The sequence below is a fragment of the Pyrus communis genome, chromosome 7, assembly GCF_963583255.1.
Source record: "Pyrus communis chromosome 7, drPyrComm1.1, whole genome shotgun sequence".
Classification (NCBI taxonomy): domain Eukaryota; kingdom Viridiplantae; phylum Streptophyta; class Magnoliopsida; order Rosales; family Rosaceae; genus Pyrus; species Pyrus communis.
Window position 1 is genome coordinate 10,382,659 of NC_084809.1, and position 21,767 is coordinate 10,404,425.

Sequence of the window (21,767 nt, forward strand, 5' to 3'; positions counted from 1 at the left end):
TTACAATAAATAAACAGATATATAAGCTTAAGCACTTCTAGCATCATTTCCCTGAATCTTATAAAATTATTTGGCCAAGAATTTGGGGAGAAAAAGATACGCAGGAACCTTTTAAGTGGAGTTGATGAAGCGTTAAATTGGATTTGGAACTTCGAAACCCAGGCATGGTAGAACAACGTTGTGTAGATGCAGGAGAGAAAAATGTACAACGACCAAACCCAATTCACCAAATGAAAATAAATAAATAAATAATAATAATAATAATTCTGGGTTATATCTACAGCAATAAAAAAAAAAAATTCAATCCATTTTTCAGATTCAGAAGCAAAAAAAAAATGAACTACACAGCTAGGAAAATTCGAAAACAAAACCATTAGATCCGAAACTATTGCTTATAGATCGGTGAATGTTCGAACTAAAACAATAAAACCCAAATTAAATCTTCAGAAATTGATTGAAAAGTCCTTACCTTGAGGAGGAAGATGAACGCCAACAACCAGAGACGCAAATTGGGAAAGGAAGGATATAGAAAGAGAAAATGATTGCACCCACCCTCTCTCTCCCTGTAATTGCGCACCCAAACCCCATGGAAAATACAACAGTAAGATAAGGAATTGAATGGCAAATCCAACAGTGAGATAAGGAATTGAATAGGATCTTCCGCTTACAAAGAGCATATACTTGAAGTTCTGAACAGTATCCAGAATCAATTTCTTCACATCATTAACACCGCCAACATCTTTCCATTTCACATTAGGGACCTATAGGAAAACCATAAATAGGTACCCAATAAACAAAACACAGAGCAAGAAGAAGCCACAATTGCACTTGATTGTACTTAATTTGCTTAAAGCAAAACCACAAAGCAAATTCCAATAAACTAAGTGATCTATATGCTGGTATCCTAGTAAATTATCCCAATAAACTAAATCATCCAGAAGGATAAATTAGATAAAAAAAAAAAAAAAAGAAAAAAAAACCTATCTCAAAGGCCTCACACTTTATGGAAGAATTTGAAGGAAATAAATTAAACTCATAGTAACATATATATAATAGGATGCTATTTTTTTAATACATAAGTGTCAAAAAGTAATTATAGCCAAAATATCAACCATTGAATTCCATGTTGCTTCTGCAATCTTTTACCAACTCATAGTAACATATATATAATAGGATGCTATTTTTTTAATACATAAGTGTCAAAAAGTAATTATAGCCAAAATATCAACCATTGAATTCCATGTTGCTTCTGCAATCTTTTACCATTCTAAAACCATTATTAAACCATTACTCTATATTCAGTCCTTGTAGCCAGTAAATGAGTTGTGGATAGGCCTGGCAAACGGGTCATGTCTGTCGTGTTCGTGTCGTTTTCGTGTAACACCTGTTATCTTAACGGGTCGTGTCGTGTCACACTCGTTATCTTAACGGGTCCTTAACAGGTCGTGTCACTTTACCCAACGGGTAAAGTGACCCGACCCGTTATGACCCGTTAAGAAAAATATATATTTTTTTACAATTTGCACATACCACACATTGCGACATAAATATTACTTGAAAACATTAAAACATTTCTCGTTCAAGTACTATATCTACACTCGAAAATGAAAGCCTAATAAAAAAAATAATACATACACTACTAATCTATTACAAATATTAAATGTATATAATTATTAATATTATAGTTGATTCATACTTTTATTAAGTATATAAATTCCACTAGTGTAAATATTTTAAATTGAAGATCAAATTCATTCTTTGTATTCATATAGGGTCAAGGAGTGTAGCTGTTAAAATTCATCAAAATCAGAGTTAAAATAACCGTTAAATCTTGATTTTTCGTTTATAACCGTCGAAAAGCTTTGTCCCGTTACTTGATCTCTGAATGTTTTTTTTTTTGTGATTTTTTGCTGATGTGATCTCCAAGCATATACAAACAATTTTGACGGTTTGGATCGTTGAAATTAGTTTTGGAGAATTCGTAAAACGATAGATTGACTAACACTTAGAGTTTATTTATACTTTCATTAAGTATAACATAAGATTTTGTGGTATCCACTTGTGTAAATATTTTAAATTGAAGATCGAATTCATTCATTGTATTCATATAGGGTCAAGGAGTGTAGTTATAAAAAATCATCAAAATCGGAGTTAAAATAACCGTTAAATCGTGATTTTTCGTTTATAACCGTTGAAAACCTTTGTCCCGTTACTTGATCTCTGAATGTTTTTTTTTTGTGATTTTTTGCTAATGTGATCTCCAAGCATATACAAACAATTTTGACGGTTTGGATCGTTGAAATTAGTTTTGGAGAATTCGTAAAACGATAGATTGACTAACACTTAGAGTTTATTTATACTTTCATTAAGTATAACATAAGATTTTGTGGTATCCACTTGTGTAAATATTTTAAATTGAAGATCGAATTCATTCATTGTATTCATATAGGGTCAAGGAGTGTAGTTATAAAAAATCATCAAAATCGGAGTTAAAATAACCGTTAAATCGTGATTTTTCGTTTATAACCATTGAAAAGCTTTGTCCCGTTACTTGATCTTTGAATGTTTTTTTTTTTGTGATTTTTTGCTGATGTGATCTCCAAGCATATACAAACAATTTTGACGGTTTGGATCGTTGAAATTAGTTTTGGAGAATTCGTAAAACGATAGATTGACTAACACTTAGAGTTTATTTATACTTTTATTAAGTATAACATAAGATTTTGTGGTATCCACTTGTGTAAATATTTTAAATTGAAGATCGAATTCATTCATTATATTCATATAGGGTCAAGGAGTGTAGTTATAAAAAATCATCAAAATCGGAGTTAAAATAACCGTTAAATCGTGATTTTTCGTTTATAACCGTTGAAAAGCTTTGTCCCGTTACTTGATCTCTGAATGTTTTTTTTTGTGATTTTTTGCTGATGTGATCTCCAAGCATATACAAACAATTTTGACGGTTTGGATCGTTGAAATTAGTTTTGGAGAATTCGTAAAACGATAGATTGACTAACACTTAGAGTTTATTTATACTTTCATTAAGTATAACAAAAGATTTTGTGGTATCCACTTGTGTAAATATTTTAAATTGAAGATCGAATTCATTCATTGTATTCATATAGGGTCAAGGAGTGTAGTTATAAAAAATCATCAAAATCAGAGTTAAAATAACCGTTAAATCGTGATTTTTCGTTTATAACCGTTGAAAAGCTTTGTTCTGTTACTTGATCTCTGAATGTTTATTTTTTATGATTTTTTGTTGATGTGATCTCAAAGCATATACAAACAAGTTTGACGGTTGGGATCGTTGAAATTAGTTTTGGAGAATTCGTATGCCATCAATCAAGTTCCGTGTGTGTGTGTGTATATATATATATATTTATTAAGTAGATTTAAATCTATTTATTTTGTACCTATAAATTATAATTGACTGGTACACGGAATAGTACATACATCACGTGTAATTATAAAAATAGTGAGATATGTCATGACAGTCATGTGTGTGATAAAAAGTTAATAACTTAAAAAAAAATAAAAAAATTTCTCACCACTTCTATTAATTTTCATTTTTCCCTCTTTTTTTTGTTTCCTTTTCAACTTTTTCTTATCATTTTCACTTTTCCCTCCAACATCTTTCCCTAATTCCCTCACTTTTTTGTTTTATTTTCAACTTTTCTTAACATTTTCATTTTCCCTCCATTTTTTTTTTCAAAAAGGCGGCAAGTTGGCAAATGCATGATCATGATTCATGCATATTAAATTATTAATTAATATGCATTATAGTTTTTATAAAATTTAATATATATATATATATATAATTAGTATAGATAGACTTAATATTTTGGGGGTATAATTATTATAGTATATATAATAATTATAATTATTATAAATTTTATAGTTAATTTAATATATATATATATATATTTATTATAATTTTTAGGGATATAAAATTGTAAAATTAATGTATATAATTATTACAGTATTTTTTTAGGGTTATAAAATTATAAAAATAATATTCTGCTTATCGTGTATCGTGTTTACCCACGTGTATACCCGACCCAACCCGTTATCTTAACAGGTGTTTATCGGGTTACCCGATAAGACCCGATTCGTTATCGTGTCGACCCAAACACCTGTTAATTTCGTGTCGTGTCGTGTCGGGTTATCGGGTCGTGTCAGAAATTGTCAGGCCTAGTTGTGGATATAATTCTAGTCAAAGTTGGAAAGATTATGTAGTATGCTAGGTAGAGAGGAATTAAACCATTACTTTTCCACCACATCGTCACCTCCAACTTTGCTCCAAACAACGTCCCAGTACCTATATTATAAGTTTGACATAAATCAAAGTTCAAACGAACGACAGATTATGCATGTATTTAGTAAACAAAAGAAATCAACGCTGATATTTGTATATCGAAGATATAAAACTGTGTAGTTGCCCTCTTTTCGATAAAGGCACTCAAAATCAAAAGATAATGGTGAATTGGTGATGCTAAGATTAGCAATTGGATTAGCTTTTGTTCTACAATTGGGGATGCAGGTGCTAAGATGGCTTTGGAAAACAAAGTGATTGGAGTCATACCGTTCCAAATCAAGAGAAGCAAATTGGCAAAATTTATCATAAATTATAGGCATACCTTTCTGAAGTGTGGAATCAGAGTCAGCACAAAACTGGTAGTACCCTGAAATTAACAATAAATTAAACAAATTGGATGATAAAAATCAAAACAGAGAATCCCTAAGAAGCAATTAAGACGGAAAGAGAGTACATCTACGATGAAGTTCAGATTGAGAGGGTGTGATTTTAGCTTTCGGATTACACAGGACAGGGTTGTAACATATATTCATATTAGAGATGAGAGTAGAATCGAAAGCACTCCCAAGATTATACACCGTATTTTCCTTCAACCTAAAAATAGAATTAACCCTTCACATGTTGGGTTACAAAAATGAGTAAAGTCTAAAATATCAATTTCAATTTAATACTGACCAAATCTCAATAAAAATAAAAGTAAAGCAAAGAAGAAACACACACACGCACCATGCCTATGCATGTACATTTGCTTACGCACATGAAAAGAATACACATGTGAATAAAATTAGACATTTTTAAAACCACAGCTGCAGTCATAGATTGCAAAACCACGCCTCTTCTTTACTTGGTCTTCTTAATCCTCTCCTTAATTTCACTGCAAAATTCACACACATATATAAATGACCACTCCTTGTAGAACAAAACTCAAAACTGAAGTTCTCATCCTAATCAATTGATTCAATTTATAACAAATACACATAAATATTAAAGAGCAACGTGCCATGTTGAACAAAACAAATGATTGATCAACTTAAAGAGTGTGTCTGGGAATGCTCCGGCAAGGCTAAAAGCATTTCCAGATACCAAAATTTGAGCAGAAATAACTAAAAGTGTTATTGAATAGAATTAAATCGCAGTATCAATAGACTTCAATATTGACCATTTACCTTGAAAAGACACGACAACAATGAATAGAATTAAATTGTAAGTGAACTAATATTTTGTACCACAAATATATAAGGGATATAAAATTACTCAGATATACATAATGCATAAAGTCTCACATGTTTCCGAAACGAAAACGCTACAAATCCAAGATATACAGCCAATTAATTCTTCAACCACTAATGGATCGCTGAATATTCTTAGCTGCCCTTGTAGTTCTTGTTTGTCATATTTGAACACAACTCAGGAAAAATAAATATAAACACAAAGAGAGAAGAAGATACTGGAATCAAATGGAACGTACTGGAATCAAATGGGAAGGCCCAGCTTTTTCAGTCCTTCTTTAATGGACGGACCGAGCGGTGTCTAAAAAAATGGACGACCCAGATTCAAAGTGGACGGTCGAGACAACATTGAAATTACACCATTAAAGTGAGGGCATTTTCGGAAATACACTCTGTTTATAAACAGTATTTCACTTGTTTTTCTCTTTTAGTATATACTAGATATTTATGCCCGTTGCTGGAGGATTGAAAATTTCATGAAAGATTATGCAACTTCATTCTCTTCATAAGCAATGTTTGAGTTAATTTTGTTCCACTTAAGCAGTAATTAGAAATTGTAGAAAGGTAAAATTCACGTATGCCAAATGTATTTCAATGGTACTAATTATACAAAATTGGGAAGTCAAATAAATCATATATAGCCACAAAATAGTAACAGGTGCAGATGAAATCTACCAAAAGTAGATGTGGAAATTGAAATAATAAACCTTGTTTTCTGTTCAAAAAGTCATGCAACAATGGGAACATGACTAACTGGATAGAACTGTGATTAACTCATTCCATCCGTAAACAAACAAAAGAAATCAAAACCAAGTTCAGTAAGAATTATGCACGACCTTTTCGAAAACTATATAATGAATTATAAAAAATTGTTAAACAAACATGAACAGGAGGTTATCTTAAATTTCATTTAAATAGAAAATGGTAAATTGGTTCACTTGAGATGCTAACCTTTCAAAATGTGATACGAATAAAAGTTGCATATTAGGATGAAATGCATTACCGCTTACACTTCATAAAAAAAAAGAACTGACAAAATTCTAATTTGTTTTTCTACTCAATGTTCCAGGAAATTGCCTAAATAGCAAGAACAATTGCTCACGGAGCCTACTTTATGAGTAGCACTTAAAAGCTCTCTTCGAACTCTCATGTGCTCATATAAGAGGGCATTTTGTCGTCGCTCAATTTCAAGTCTAGCCTCTCTTTCTCTGATAAGAGATTCCATTGCAGCCTGATAGACATATTCAAACATTTAATGATGTACAGAAGTTAACTAAATTAGCCACATTGAATATCAAACCCATCTACTTACCATCTTATCCAACTCATATTTCGTAAATTTCTCTTGTAAAGAAGCATAGTTTTTCCTGAGCCCCGCAATAATCTAATTTAATTCTTCTTCCTTGCTTTTCAATAAGATCCCTATTATCAAACAAACACAATTACTGAAGTAAACAACTTCATTGAGGATTCAAACACACAAAATATGTTATTTATACCCATTTCATCGCATTGCCGCTCAAACCATGAATATTTAAAATTAATAATAATTGCTCAAATCAATTACAGTATATCACAAATTATGTCATCTAATAATCAATAAATTTAAGAAAATTTAAAATGAAATCAAAATCTTTAAATGTCCTAATTTTCTCAAATCTCGGAAGCCAAACAATAAAAAAAAAAAAAAAAAAAAAAGGAGATGTATGAGAAATGAAAGGATTTCAGATACAAAACCACCCATACTTAAATCAACTTAATTCCTGTAAAAAGTTTGGTATAAAACTTTCATGACACTTCTATAAAAATCCAGCATGCATAGTTCTTTTAAAATTAACAGATAACTTCATTTTAAACTTGTATAGACACAAATTTAATCAATTGATTTATATTTAAATAGAAAGAAAGTAGTGGTTAGTTTTACCTATATTTTGTTTGGTGTCACTCCATTTCTATTTTTAATTAAAAGCTTGTAACTTTTACGCATTTCCTTATAATTTTTACTTCCCTTCCCTTCCCCTGCTGCATAGTAGTTCTCGTTTACCTACAACAAATTGAAAACCATTAGGAGAACATAACTAAGCATTTGGTTATTAGATTCTTAGTAGGCAGAGCAAGAAAATTACACATAATGAAACTATTGAAACTTTAAAACCCACTTGCCAAATTAGGTTCTCTGACTGGCTAATAAGCATATTGATTTTAAATGTAAGCATATTGATTAGGTTCTCTGACTGGCTAAGATTCACGTTTTAGCTCCAAATTCAACTCCGCTTGCGCCCACATGTTTGTAGCGATAAGTACTATTAGGATACGCCAAGGAAATGAATCTCACGTGACATGACAAGGTGGTAAACAAAAGTCAATGTTTTTGCCTCGAAGGGCATTTTCGTAAATTCATACTTTAAAATTATAAAAACCAAAATATTTGGGAACGGATTGTTACATTTAATCTCTGGAAAGGGGGACAGATGAACTGGGGAAGAAGAAAGGTAAGGCGTGATAGTGATGGTAAGGGGTGGGTCCCTTTTTTAAATATTAATTAATTTTATCTTTTTTTTTTCAATGTTTAATTAATATTTTTATCCAGTTGGACGAGAAAGTGGGCTCCGCCTCAAGCCACGTCATCATTTAACATAAAAAGTGACGGAGGTCTGACATTGCAACAAATTTGTAAGATAAGGCATGACATTGTAATTTTTAAACATGGGGTATGAGATTGTGATTCGACCTATAATTGAGGTAATTTTGTATAATTTACCCTAAAATTTAATTTAAAACCAAGAGCATACAAACCATCAAACCAACAATTTCAAGCCATCTTGAACTACATTAATTAACAAAGGGGTAGTCCATGTCAATAATTTGGACGAATACTCAAAGTCATACAAATATAAAAAAAAATATTATTGACATCAATCATGAATTATGAACTGCACGATAGAAATATTCAAATATAAGCAGTGGTCAATTTCCACTTCAATCATGAACTGCATTATAAAAATATGTCCAAAAGGTTATTGAGAAAAATGTTTCTTGTGATATATTATTGACATTATAGAAAGTCATTGTGAGAGTCAAATTAACTTTCTATAGTACACACACTTATAAGAAGTGTAGAATGATTTTTTTTTAAGTGTCAATAACAACACCTTTTGTTTAATTAAAAAAATAAAGGATATCAATTGCAAAAGTTTTGCACGTTATTTAAATAGAGTAATGCTAGTAGACCATATATTTATACCACATTACATTAAGTGGTAAATGATAGGAGCATATTTATGCGCCTTAGTTTGCTTGTTTTCTTGCATTTATGTTGCTAGTACTTAGTAATTTTAGTACTTTAAGCTATTTTCGTGTGTTTGTAGGTCCAAAGGGCTAAATGAGCAAAAAGATGCATTTTGGAGACTTTTGGAGCACTTTTGGGCTAAGGATGGATAGCTTATGCTTGGAGCCAAAGTGTTGGACGAAATTGAAGACCTAATTGAAGACCAAAGTGTTGGAACCTTGTTCCCTTTAGTTTTAGGACATTTAAACCTTTCCTATATCCTTGCCGTGCATCCCACTTCATCATTTCAGCTTTCCACCATCAACAAAGAACCATTCATTAACCATTTACACTTTAATCATTCAACCACATTCACACATCACCCATTCACCTTTGTGCCGTGACTTCCCCTTCTTTCCAACCTAATTCACATGCATTCCATCCTTTAATTTAATCACATGCACTCCCATTCTTTAATCCATTCAGCCACATGCACATTCAAACAAACACAACACCTAGCCGTGCAAAACATTATCATTTCATACACATTCATTTTCAGAAATCACTTCAAAGCCGCAAGCACCAATTCCACATGCATTTTCACCCACATGCACATTCAATCATTCACTCCACACTTTGTGCCGTGCTTCCACCTTTGTTCCAGCACTCCACATGCACAAGCCACTCCACATGCACCCAAGCCACATGCACTCCCATCCATTTCATCATTGCAACCATTGCAGAAAATACTCATCATTGCCGTGCACTCCCACTTCATCATTCCAGCTTTCCAACCTAATTCACATGCACTCCCTTTAATTAATTCAACCTAGCTATCATTCCACTTCATTGCACATGCATCTTCAATTAAATCAGCCACATGCATTCATATTTCCCTTGTGCCGTGAGTTCCCATCCCATTTCCAGCTTTGCACATGCATTCACTTAACCTAGCTGTTTTGCACATGCATTCACTTAACCTAGTTGTCATGTTCCCTCTCCCATCCAAACCTAGCTGTCATGTTCCCTCTCCCATCCATTCATCTCCCTATAAAAACCATACACACTTCACACAACATGGATTCATTCTTCCATATTCAGAAATTCACCAAAAACACCCCCCCTTTGCCGTGCAAATCCACCACTTCCCTACTAATCCAAACACCACAAAAACAATCCATTGCCGTGCCTATCACTCCTCACAAATCCTTAGACCTTGTGCTACAACAAAGAGGAAGAGAAGCGGGCCTAAACGTTCATACAATTCAACCATGAGTTGTTGGAATGTTTAGGTGTTTCTTTTCCTTTGATTTCAATGTTTAATTTCAATTCTCTTTGTTTTGTACGTATGAGGAACTAAAACCCCCCTTTGGCTAGGGGGGGATTCGAAATATATGTTTATGCTTGCATTATGATTTGATTACTTCTAATTGCGTTTCATAAGTTGTGAATTCAATTTGTTTAACTATTTGATAGATAACTTATTTATGTATGTTTATTGAGAGTGCAAACTTAATTTTCATGCATGAATATGACGCTAGAATATAAGTGAGTTTCACCTAATCGTTACAAACTTATATTCACAAGTAGTGGAGGTTGCTTATAAACAATCGCGTTAAATAAATTCTTGGCAAGAGTTTCATGCAGTTCATAGTAACGAGTGCTTCGTCAATGCTTATGGTTTTCAAAGAACGTAATGATTCTTGCTTGTATCTCTATTATGCAGTTCATATAGGGAACTTGTGGGGAATGTTTTGGGTTGTCGTATGCAATCATCCAATTCAATAACGTTAGGAAAATCTGAGGGTTAATTAGTGCAATTCACGGTCAACTTGGGGTGTTGAGAATTCATGGTTTATTGAAATGCAATTGGAAATCGTTTTATTATGCAAGTGTAACATATGTGGAGATGAACCCCTTAGCTAGCCTTCATTCCATTCAATTCTATCACACATTCACATTTACATTTTGCTTTAATTTACAATCTGTACATTTAGTTTAAATTTGTCAAAACCTAAATCCCCCTTTACTTTATTGTCCAATTTAGTTAGAAAGTATCTTAGTTTGTGTTTATAAGAGTTTTGATTAAATTTATTTCCCAATTTCGTCCAAATTCACCAAAGTGCTCAAAACTGCCCAGAAAGTGTTTTTAAGGCAGTTTTGAGTGTTTTGGGTGATGTTTGAGTCTTTTGGTTTGTTTTAGTGTTTTAAGCGTTTAGCTTCGCATTCTTTGAGTTTAGTTTAGTGTTTTAAACTTTATTTTACGTTTTTGAGTCAAATCCAAGTGATTAACAATCCCTCCTAATCCCCGGTCCAGAACGATCCCTACTTATACTTATACTACAATTGACAAAAAGAGGGTTTAATTTGTGTGCGTATAATTCTCGCATCAGTAAATGATTCATGTAATCATTAGTTAATGGGATAAAACCATTAATTGACGTTTCATGTACATATTACTTGCCACATCATATAATACATCAATGTGATATAAAAGTGTAATCTTGCTAGCATTTTTCATTTTTGGATATTAGGATGTCTTTTGATATATATATATATATATATATATATATATATATATGTTGGATTAAAGCTTGGAATTTGTGTAAAAGTCAGAATTTATAAATTGATATGCACCAATTCCCTTGTTTGAATTCATAACCATAGAAATTTAGAATTTCCGCGTGGAAAAAAATTTGGAATTTGGGACCTCCAATTTTCAAGTTTAATTTCTATGTAAATTGGTGTCATTTCTCAATTTCTATGATTGAGAGTTTAAAAATAACAAATTTCATATTCAATTCCCTTGTTCTTTTAGGTTAACCAAACAAGAAAATTCACAAATTCTATAAAATAAAATCCTGTCATTTTAATTTCCATCATTTTAAAATTCCTTAGTAATCTTAAATTTCTTCATCCAAACATACTATATGTTACATCCCACATCGGCCACACGAGGGTCGAGTCCTGGCCTTATATGTCCATGCCTGGCTCCTTAACTTTGAAGAGGCCTTTTGTGGGCGCCCAGTAGGGGTGTGGCAGGCGCTGGGCTACGGCCCAAGTACCGGCCCACAGAAGCAAAGCCGTGCGGTAGCCCCCTTTCGGGCGGGGAATGCCAAAGCGGACAATATCTTCGGAGTTGAAGGGTCGGGATGTGACAATTTGGTATCAGAGCCGGACTCGTGCTGGTTCGATGTGCCGACGAGGACGTCGGGCACCCCTACGGGGGGAGGATGTTACATCCCACATCGGCCACACGAGGGTCGAGTCCTGGCCTTATATGTCCATGCCTGGCTCCTTAACTTTGAAGAGGCCTTTTGTGGGCGCCCAGTAGGGGTGTGGCAGGCGCTGGGCTACGGCCCAAGTACCGGCCCACAGAAGCAAAGCCGTGCGGTAGCCCCCTTTCGGGCGGGGAATGCCAAAGCGGACAATATCTTCGGAGTTGAAGGGTCGGGATGTGACACAAGCTGCACGTCCCATACCATGCTTATACCACTTGGCTCTAAGTATGTTAGAATATGAGTTAACTCTTGTTCATCCCTTAACCCAATTTTTTGTAATTAAACTCTCAATTTCCACTTTATTAAACAAGCACTTCCCTTAACGCCCAATTGTATATTCAAGATTTGATTGTTTTAATAATCAATCAATTTGTATACTCAAGCCAAATCTTAGCTATGGAAATAAATTTTACAACCAAGATATGGTGGAAAATAAAATAAAATTATAACGATTACACCATACATCAACAAAATCTTACATAAAATTTATTGAATACACAGCGGAATAAAAATAATGCACAAATTAATTCACAATAAAAACTACAATAATTAAATTGTAACAATTCTTTCAAATGCATGGAATATATGCAAATGGGATGGATGAATGTACTCACTCCCTTTTAATCCCGTCAACACATACCTAAGGCATCCAAGCTTGCACGTCCCATACCATGCTTATACCATTTGGCTCCGAATACCTTAGAATATGAGTTAACTCCCGTTCATCCCTTAACCCAATTTTTTGTAATTAAACTCTTAGTTTCCACTTTATTAAACAGGCACTTCCCCCCACACCCAATTCTATATTCAAGCCCTTCCCCCAACGCCTGACATATACAAGATTTCATTATTTTTATAATCAACCAATTTGTACACTCAAGCCCTGCACCATATGCCTGACATATAAAATGTTTATTATTTTATATTCAAGGCAAACTTCAGCCCTTGAATATCCTCACAATTCAAACACTTTACAAAACTCAACACAACTGACTAAACTTTCTTTCTTGCTTTGAAATGCATATGTATATGTCATGTTCACATAGGTATCAATACTCCCAATTTATATGCCATGTAACAAGGATATCAATAATCATCTGCAACACTAATCAAACTGTTAGTAGCCAAAATCGTACAATCTTATCAATAATATGTAGTATGGATAACACATAACAATCTAATTGAGAAATATTACTTTAACATATTACTCCATCTCTCTCTCTAGGTGATATTTATGCATAAATCCATTTAAGTTCCATAAAGAAATTTTGTTGGGCAAGCTCTCATGTATTTTCTGGGATTTGTCTCTCTTATTTTACAACATTCTCAAGGAAAGTAAATGGATATTTTTGATGGTTTGATGGGAGTGCTTCTTATGGCAATGCTCTCCAAAATATAAATAGATAAACAACACAAGATTTAAGTGGTTCGCCAAATCGACAACATCCACTAGGTTTACTTTCATTATATTTCACTATATATGAGAAACTTACAAATACAATGAAAGATGGCTTAAAGCCTAAACAAAATGTATATGAAAGATAAGGGGTAATATGAAAAAGGAGAATGGCTTTGGAGTTGTTTTTTTTTTTTTTCTTCTTCTTCCTCTCTCTTTTCTCCCTTGTCTTCCATTGGTTCTTGCTCCTTCCTTTATAAAGATTGCTTGCTATCTTCCTCTCCAAATAATTTCCACAAGTGTGCCAATAGAAAGAAAGCAAGTGTTGTGCCAATCATTAGACATAAAATGTGTTCCAATAGAAACACACCAATTGTTAACCTAATCATCACCATGAAATGTGTTCCCTTAACAAGGCAACAAAAGTTGTCCTAATCCTTAGCAATGAAATGCGGTCCAATAGAAAAACAACAAATGTGAAGCTAATTATGAACTAATGAATAATATGCAAGATGTTCCTTGCATCAAAGGCCACGTGAAATGTTCTAACCACAATAAGTTGTCATCTTCCTTTATTTAGAGTGGTGAATATCATGCAAAGTGGACAAAAGCTCAAAAGCCACGTTCAAAGTCTAAGGGATATGAATCCCACCTCTTCAAATTTTGGAGGGATGAATCATCACCAAACATTTAACTCTTAGATTCCTAATGAATACAAACTTGCCAACTCACCCTTAAGTAGACTTCCACCTTCACATTTAGAGTGGTGAGTAATCACCAAATCATTAACTCGTAATGTTACAAACTCTCCACCTCATCTTTGAGAGAAAATATCAAGACAAAATTACTCATTTAGTCCAACCTCAAACTCTCGGCCCTTTGTGAGAAAAATAATCAAGCCAAACTCATCATAATCTCCTTCTCCAATTCAAACTAAAAATATATCTACTTACATATGAAAATAAGACGAGCTAGTTTTTGAAATAATTTGTAGCAAAAGGATTTTACATTGAAACTATTTTACATATTGCAAGTAGGTTCTTACATAAAATAAATCTAATAAAATCATTACGTAAAAAAGTAATTACCCACACACACACACACATATATATATATAACCTTTTTTTTTTTTTTTAAATATGGGGTATTACACATCCTAATATGGCTTCGTCACCTTCGGGTGTTGGCCAGCACGTACCTACCTTGGTGTTTGGTGAATATCAGGGTCGAGCATGTCAGACAGTGACCTATCAATGTAGATTAACCAGGTAGAGTTATCCATAGAATTCATATGCTCTTCTAATGCGGATTACCAGGCAGGATCATCCATATACCACACTACTATTTGGTGCAGTCACACAATCACACATCACACATACATACCTCATACAAACCACTTCTTACATCAATCCATATGAATCGCAAGTGTAAGCACACACACACACACACTATTGGTTCAACGTAACAATAGATATCTAGTCACATAAACATACAACTTCTACAGGATAATTCTAACATGATTCCTAGCCCATCTCCTCCCACTGGCATTCACTTATGTCATTAACTCATCTAGTAGCCCAATAAACACGTAAATCCCGGTAAGGCGTCACCTACAGTTAAACCGAGGTGCACATCCCCTAGGATGAATCATTAACTAAGATAGGCCCACTAGGCTCTACTAAGTCTCAAGTAATGCTAATTCCAGCATTTCAGAACAATTCGGGATACGTTAACCAAAATTCAACCCTCGATCAACATGGTGATGAACGGTTGGTCAACAACCCTTCGTTATCCATTCAGGAAGACCCCCACAACAGATTTCAGATTCGTGAATTCCTAAGAGCCTCACATTAGTCACACATCAACAAATATAATTTCATTACTATCTAACGGTCGAATCTTTGCCTACCACAAAGGTCAAGTGGATGTCCTTTGTGAAATTAGATTCAAACAATGAAATCTCATTGAATGGACCTAAAAATGAAATTAGGGCATCAATTTTATTCTAGGGAGACAAAGTCGGGTCACTGGTCACGTGCTACAGCACCAACATTCCAGCTCTAGCTAATTTGATTATGTCACACGTTTTATGTACAAGACATTATTTATTTAACTAAGTCTTCAACATCCCAGCTCCACCAACAATAAAATGATAAAAATCATTGCAAAAATAAATAAAGGAAGCAGAACCAAACGGATGAGTCCTATCCATGAGAAGTACTTTAGATCTAGCACACCATCCTTGACTTCAAAGGTTCTTCTGCAATATCCAAGTAAACAGATATTTGTGGCCATAATCTAAGTATAGTGATTAGCATAGTTATATATGTGGCCTTAAGACAACTTTCTATGAAATTTTTTATATGTTTCTTTGATTATTTGCCTTATGTTTGAGGGACTTTCAAAGTTTATGGCCTTTTATTCTAAGTTGTGAAAAATGCACTACAAGAATATTATCAATAAATTACTCAATCAATACAAAAACACTAGAAATGTACTATACTAAACAAAGGACTTTCAAATGACACATTGGTCTCATTTGAAAGTTTCTTCAAATTTATTGCTTCTAATCATTTTCAAGTCCTTCCATCTTATTTTTGTACGTAGTACATTCTTAACAATTTTGGCCTAAATTACTGGGAACACACCCTTGAGTAACATCTCTTACAACCTATTCGCCCTATAATGTTGTAATTTTAGTCATCTAATAAGAAATAAAGAATTAAAGATACGTACGACAGAAATAGATTTTTATTTTATATTTTTTTCTGTTTGAAGAAGTATAATTTCTCTGATTTCCAAGTAGGTAAATCTTACTTCCTAATCTGATTGATACACTTCTTGTATAATACATAATTTCAACAACTGGCTTTTATGCATATTAATATATGCTGCATGTAAGAGCTACACGATACAGAGAGCCTAATCACGCCTTGGAAGGCAATGGAACCCACTTGCGGTATTCTGCAAGAGCCCACAGGGGGTAGATGTTTCTATAAGCTGCATAATGTAGCATACAATTCTTCATGAACACTCCAGTGATTTCCTGCCATACATGATTAGTGAATAGATGTTATAAAACGTTGCAAGTAAAAATTTGAGCATACGCGCGTATACGCAGCACGATATGTTATTTTGTGTTTCATCCTTTTTACTAGTCAACCTTGCAATGCAAGTAAGGTTGGGGAAATATTTTATTTTGTTTGAAATAGATGTTAGGGTAAGCAAGATACCTGCTGAGGAAAATCACCATTTTCCATCTGAGAGTTGATTATCAACTTTGCTGCACGATGAAGAGGTGCGGGGTCTCTTTCAGCCTGTCCTGCATAAATCAAACCCATCATAGCCCAAGCTGTGTGTACTAAATTTGATCGGTTTCCTTCAAGAGGAACGTACTCCTGTATCACCCACCACAGAGTGAAATATTTTAGTCTAAGACAATGAGATTAACTAAGAAACTTGGAGCTCGCTTCAAACATAATCCACCTCCCATATTTTACCTTTTTTGGACATGAAAGGTAGCTCTCTCCCCAACCACCGTTCTCTTTCTGGATTGTGAGTAAAAAATTAATAGCTTTGCGTATAACTGCACAATTGTTGAAAGTCTTGCCAGCAGCTGTTAACCCTCCAAGAGCAAACCAGGTACCATATGTGAAGCAAACACCCCAATTCCCGTACCTGAGCAAATGTTTCTTAACTAAGTTGTTTCTCTGCTATAGTTGTTAATCAAAGAAATCAAAATTTTGATTTAATAATATGATATTACCATGAACCATCTTCCATTTGTATATTTTCAAGGTACTGTGCTGCATTGGTAATAAATTGATCTATCTCTTTCTTCCTGTGGCCAGGGTACAACTTCTTAAACAAAACTAAAGCCTGAATTGCAGATGAAGTGCACTCAACATATTCATGCTCAACAACAATGTCTGCGAAGAATTCCGTGGGATTCAACATCTGGGGAGAAAAAAGAAGTGAGAATGTCCAGTAAGTATATACTAATTAATAATGCCTTGAAAGACTTTAGTTTCTTACACATCTAACTAAGTTCGACAACATTACTCCAATTCTTTAAAATTCTTACTTCTAACCATTCTGCTGCTCCAGCTGGTTCCCAGGCTGCTAAACCACCATTCTTACTCTACAATGAGCCATAAAATGAGATTTGTTATGAGTACAGAGACCTAATAGACCGTGCGGTGAAGAACAAATGTCTTGAAATGCTACAAGTTTTTTAAGGTTTTTAAAGTAAGGCAGCATGCATTAGGTCCAAAATTTGATTACGGCAGGGAAACAAAATGCAACTCTACTCATATATATGACTGACTGACATAATAGTTGTACCTGTAGGGTAATTAGGACATTGACAGCATCGTATAACCGCTTAGGTTCCATTTTTTCACCAACCAGCTCCGGTGGCATCATCGATAAAAGCAGGCAACACTGTACAGGGGATTATGGTCAGGAAAATGGAAATAACATTTAAGGTGGATAACAAAGTTGAAGTATTTGTTACCTTTAAACCCTCTGCAGTGCAATCAGAAACTTGCCATCCATGGTCTTGATCAGAGAAAGTCCACGATCCTTTGGAAATGTGGCGGTGCATGCTTTTGAAGTCACCCGATGGATTGTCCTTAACCTTTACAATTTGATTCCAATACAGTCACTAGTTAGAACAAATTAATCGATGCACATATACATTTTACAAAAAATGAAAGTTCAGTTGACTATATAAAAAACGAACCTGAGATTTCTTGACAAAGTCATGTCCTCTAGCAAGTGTGGGTGCAATTTCATCGGTTAGATTGGAAGCAAGCAAAGCTTGAATGGCAAAACCAGTATCCCACTGTTGACTGCCAAAACTCTGCACGTATTAAGAAAATGTATCAACTTATAATGTTTTCCAATGATTTAGAAGAGTAAACTTTTGAAACAGATAAAAGGGTAAAGAACAAATCATCGTATCATATACTGTATTAACAAAATGTGTACTAACTTGCATCTTCATCCCATCCTCAGCAACCCATAAATAATCTGGTATCCTGGCAAGATGCTTTTTAAAATAATCACCATTTGGATCTTCAGCCCAACAAGCCAGCATGCATAACACCTTTTCGACACATCCAATGGTAATGTATCTGCTGTTTTCATCTTCATAATGAATATGCTCCATTGTTACTTCGAGAGCCCTTTTCCTGATCAGCTTGTTAAATGGCCAGCGAGTAAGAAGAGGCTCTGTACATATGTACAGACTATCCCACATAAAGTCCTGTATCCAAGGATGAAGGTAGTAGATGTCCTCCTGCATTCAAATTACCGCAATCAGTTTATGTACCTAAACAAGAAAAAAATTGACTAATTAGCTATTTATTCAAGTTCAACATACTTTAGCACAGTGATGACGCACTCCCTTCCAGTTAATTTCGTCATAAGGCTGAGCATAGAGTTCTTCCCTTAATTGTAGTATGAGAGGTGTGATTGGACCAACAAATCTTTTCCCATATAAATATGACATAGGCATATAAACCATCCTACAGTAGCACCACATTTTTGCTGCATTTTAATGATGTAGAAGAGATTAAAAAAGAAGACTATAGGTAGAGAGAGACTAATTAAATCTTTCAACATGTGAAAGATTGAATTATTTGTACTCGTGGAGTCCGGAATTGTGCTAACCTGGATGCATAGGAAGAAATGAAGGCAGAATCCAAAACTCTGGGGGCATTGGGTTGCTTCCGGACCACTCAAACACACCAAGTATCTGCAAGAATCAATTGAGCAAGATTAATTAAAAGGGGAAACCCTCTTAAATAATAGTAGTGCAGTGTTCTCAATGCCAAATATGACTCGATCGCTGTTTAATATACCGAAATAATTAGGGTTATATAAGATTTTGGTCTGCCACCTGTAAAGTCATATTTGACTTAATCTAGTTAAGAGGTGGGACTCCACCCTTAGAAGATATAAAGTAATAGTTAATTATAAATTTCACTTCATCTTTCTCTACTGAATAAAAGCTAAAAGTTTAAATAATTATTTGATTATGTCTACGTTGGATATATATGGTATAAGTCACACCACTAGTTTGGAGTCAAATATGACCTTATAGTATTTATCTTTTTTTTTTAGATTGTAACTCTAATAGAGGTAAATTTTAGTAAGGGGTTACCAGTATTATAGAGTGTATCAACAATAAGGTTAGTTTTGTTAATATTGACCCGTTATCATTAACAACTATACATCTTTATACGTTGTCGATATTCACCCGTTATCAATAACAAATAATCTCAAATAATTCGGTTATATATGGCATGTATAAATTACTAATATGTTGACAATTTGCCATAGTAATAGTGCTATTTAAGAACAACAGTTGACCCGGAGCCTAAGCAATTTGTCTTAGTGCTGCAGATAGGCATACCGAAAGCCAAGTTTTACCCCATGAGGGGATGTGGGTAACACTGCCATGATCAAGAATCCACTTTCTAGCTCTTGCACAAGCATTGTCTTGGCCACCATCAGGTCCTTCTCCAAGAATACGCATACAAATGTAGTTGAGAGCTGTGCAAAACATGGTGCTGTGTCCTTCGATGTGTAATCCCCAACCACCATCTTGGTTCTGAATTACCCAAAACATTGATGCATATTAATTAGCATTATTTATTCAGTATTTTTATTTATACAAGCGGGATTTTGGATGCAGAAATGAAAACTGTTTGCCAACTTAACTGCAACCCTTGGTAGTTATTTAAGACAAATAAGCACATTTTGAAAATTTTTAATTTTATCCAATTTGTATGAAAAAAAAAAAATGTATATATATGTACCTGATGATAGTATATGTAACGCAAAATTTCTTTACGGTGTTCTGCATGGAATACAGTATTAAGATGCCCTGTAATGTAAACACACATGACCTGCAAATTTTGAGTAAAAATTTGGAAGGAGCAATTAATAATAACCCAAATATTTGGAGTTAGGTAAAAACTCGAGAAAATACGCTATTTATTTTTAAGCCCCAAAATGGGAACATGGGATTGCAAGTAAAATATTTTCATAGTCGATTGCACTTTTTGGAAAGTTGACATTAGGTGTAAACTTTGTAGTCATAGAGAAACTTAGTTATTCCTCTCAAATTTTCAAAGTTGAAAGACTATATATTTAGAGTAATGCTAGGGAGATTAAATTCGAAGATAAAATTTTGTAAACTAAATAACATGAAAGTTGATAATTGGATTATGTTGATAAACGTGCTTATTCGTACTGTGACACATCATTTAGTTTACAAATTTTGTCTAGAAATGTAGTCTAACATATATATTGGGATGATGCTAGAGATATTATCTATTTAAACCGTAAGACATTGTCGTTAAATATTGGATTAATACTGCTTATTTTCTATTAGTAACACATAACATGATTTACAAATAGGTCTAAAAAGTTAATCTACTTAGCATTACTCACATACATTGGATTCAAAACGTGACCTCATAAACTTTAAGAAGTTGGTGTCAATTTATCCATTAATATAAGTAGGACATTGTGTGGGTGAATAACATGATAGCAAATGGTGACAATGTTAAATACTGACCAAAGGAGGAAGGAAAAACAACGGGCCGGCATTTTCGGCAGGCCAATGGCCATCGCTAGCCTGCAACGCTGAAAAGAAGTGGACAGACCTTCTCAATGAAGCTGTGGCCTTTTCATGTGTGATTTCCTCTCCATCCTCAACTTTAACTGGGGGAATTGTTTGTTTGAAGTTCTTCTCCCTTAGGAACTGTTGATAAGTGAACAGATAATTAAGTGCGGTACTAATGAGAGGATTGAAGTTATGATTAAACAAATTTATGACGATGATATTATTATTAATTAAATTTTAATAAACCCTAAAGAATTATTGGTGATGCCCATCAGATAGGAAAATGAAAACTTTGTACAAGAAACAAGACAAACAAAAAATCTGATTTTTTATACACACACGTCATACGCTATATTTAGCTTCCTCATTTTATCTTCTTAGCTTCATTGCATGCCATTCATGACAGAGAATACTTTATGGGCGTACTTCTTCACTTGTAGTTAACGCTTTTTTTACATACAAACTTCATTATTAGAATTACGTTTATTCACTTTATATTCTAAAAATCAGTTAAGTCATTGAGTGTTTAGTCGCTCATATGCATCAAATGAATAGATGGTTGATAAATTATTACCAAGAATGTTGATCATGTTCGATATATATAAATGACTACATGATCTCCAAATTGATTGATTT

The 21,767-nt window shown here is 33.8% G+C and overlaps 1 protein-coding gene and 1 long non-coding RNA gene across 4 annotated transcripts in view; both read right to left on the reverse strand.

Annotated features, from left to right (window-relative positions):
• Positions 1-336: 336 nt before the first annotated feature.
• On the reverse strand, positions 337-5,218 carry LOC137740867 (uncharacterized). Its single transcript, XR_011069183.1, has 4 exons — positions 4,641-5,218; positions 4,271-4,321; positions 669-761; positions 337-563 (listed from the first exon to the last, which is right to left on the reverse strand). It is a non-coding gene; the product is annotated as an uncharacterized lncRNA (long non-coding RNA).
• A 10,876-nt stretch (positions 5,219-16,094) lies between these two features.
• Positions 16,095-21,767, reverse strand: part of LOC137739044 (beta-amyrin synthase-like) — a 51,759-nt gene continuing 46,086 nt past the window's right edge. The window contains exons 2-16 of one of the 3 annotated variants that reach the window (XM_068478519.1): positions 21,084-21,269; positions 20,320-20,409; positions 19,914-20,111; positions 19,169-19,253; positions 18,879-19,045; positions 18,489-18,794; positions 18,237-18,356; positions 18,009-18,131; positions 17,837-17,935; positions 17,577-17,633; positions 17,259-17,449; positions 16,993-17,170; positions 16,726-16,890; positions 16,375-16,538; positions 16,095-16,338 (exon numbers count right to left, since the gene is read on the reverse strand). In XM_068478519.1, coding sequence (XP_068334620.1) covers positions 16,419-16,538; positions 16,726-16,890; positions 16,993-17,170; positions 17,259-17,449; positions 17,577-17,633; positions 17,837-17,935; positions 18,009-18,131; positions 18,237-18,356; positions 18,489-18,794; positions 18,879-19,045; positions 19,169-19,253; positions 19,914-20,111; positions 20,320-20,409; positions 21,084-21,269 — 2,085 coding nt within the window. In that variant the 3' untranslated portion in view covers positions 16,095-16,338; positions 16,375-16,418. Of the gene's footprint in view, positions 16,539-16,725; positions 16,891-16,992; positions 17,171-17,258; positions 17,450-17,576; positions 17,634-17,836; positions 17,936-18,008; positions 18,132-18,236; positions 18,357-18,488; positions 18,795-18,878; positions 19,046-19,168; positions 19,254-19,913; positions 20,112-20,319; positions 20,410-21,083; positions 21,270-21,767 lie in introns of all 3 variants that reach the window. The other 2 variants (XM_068478518.1, XM_068478520.1) reach the window with 2 other exon arrangements.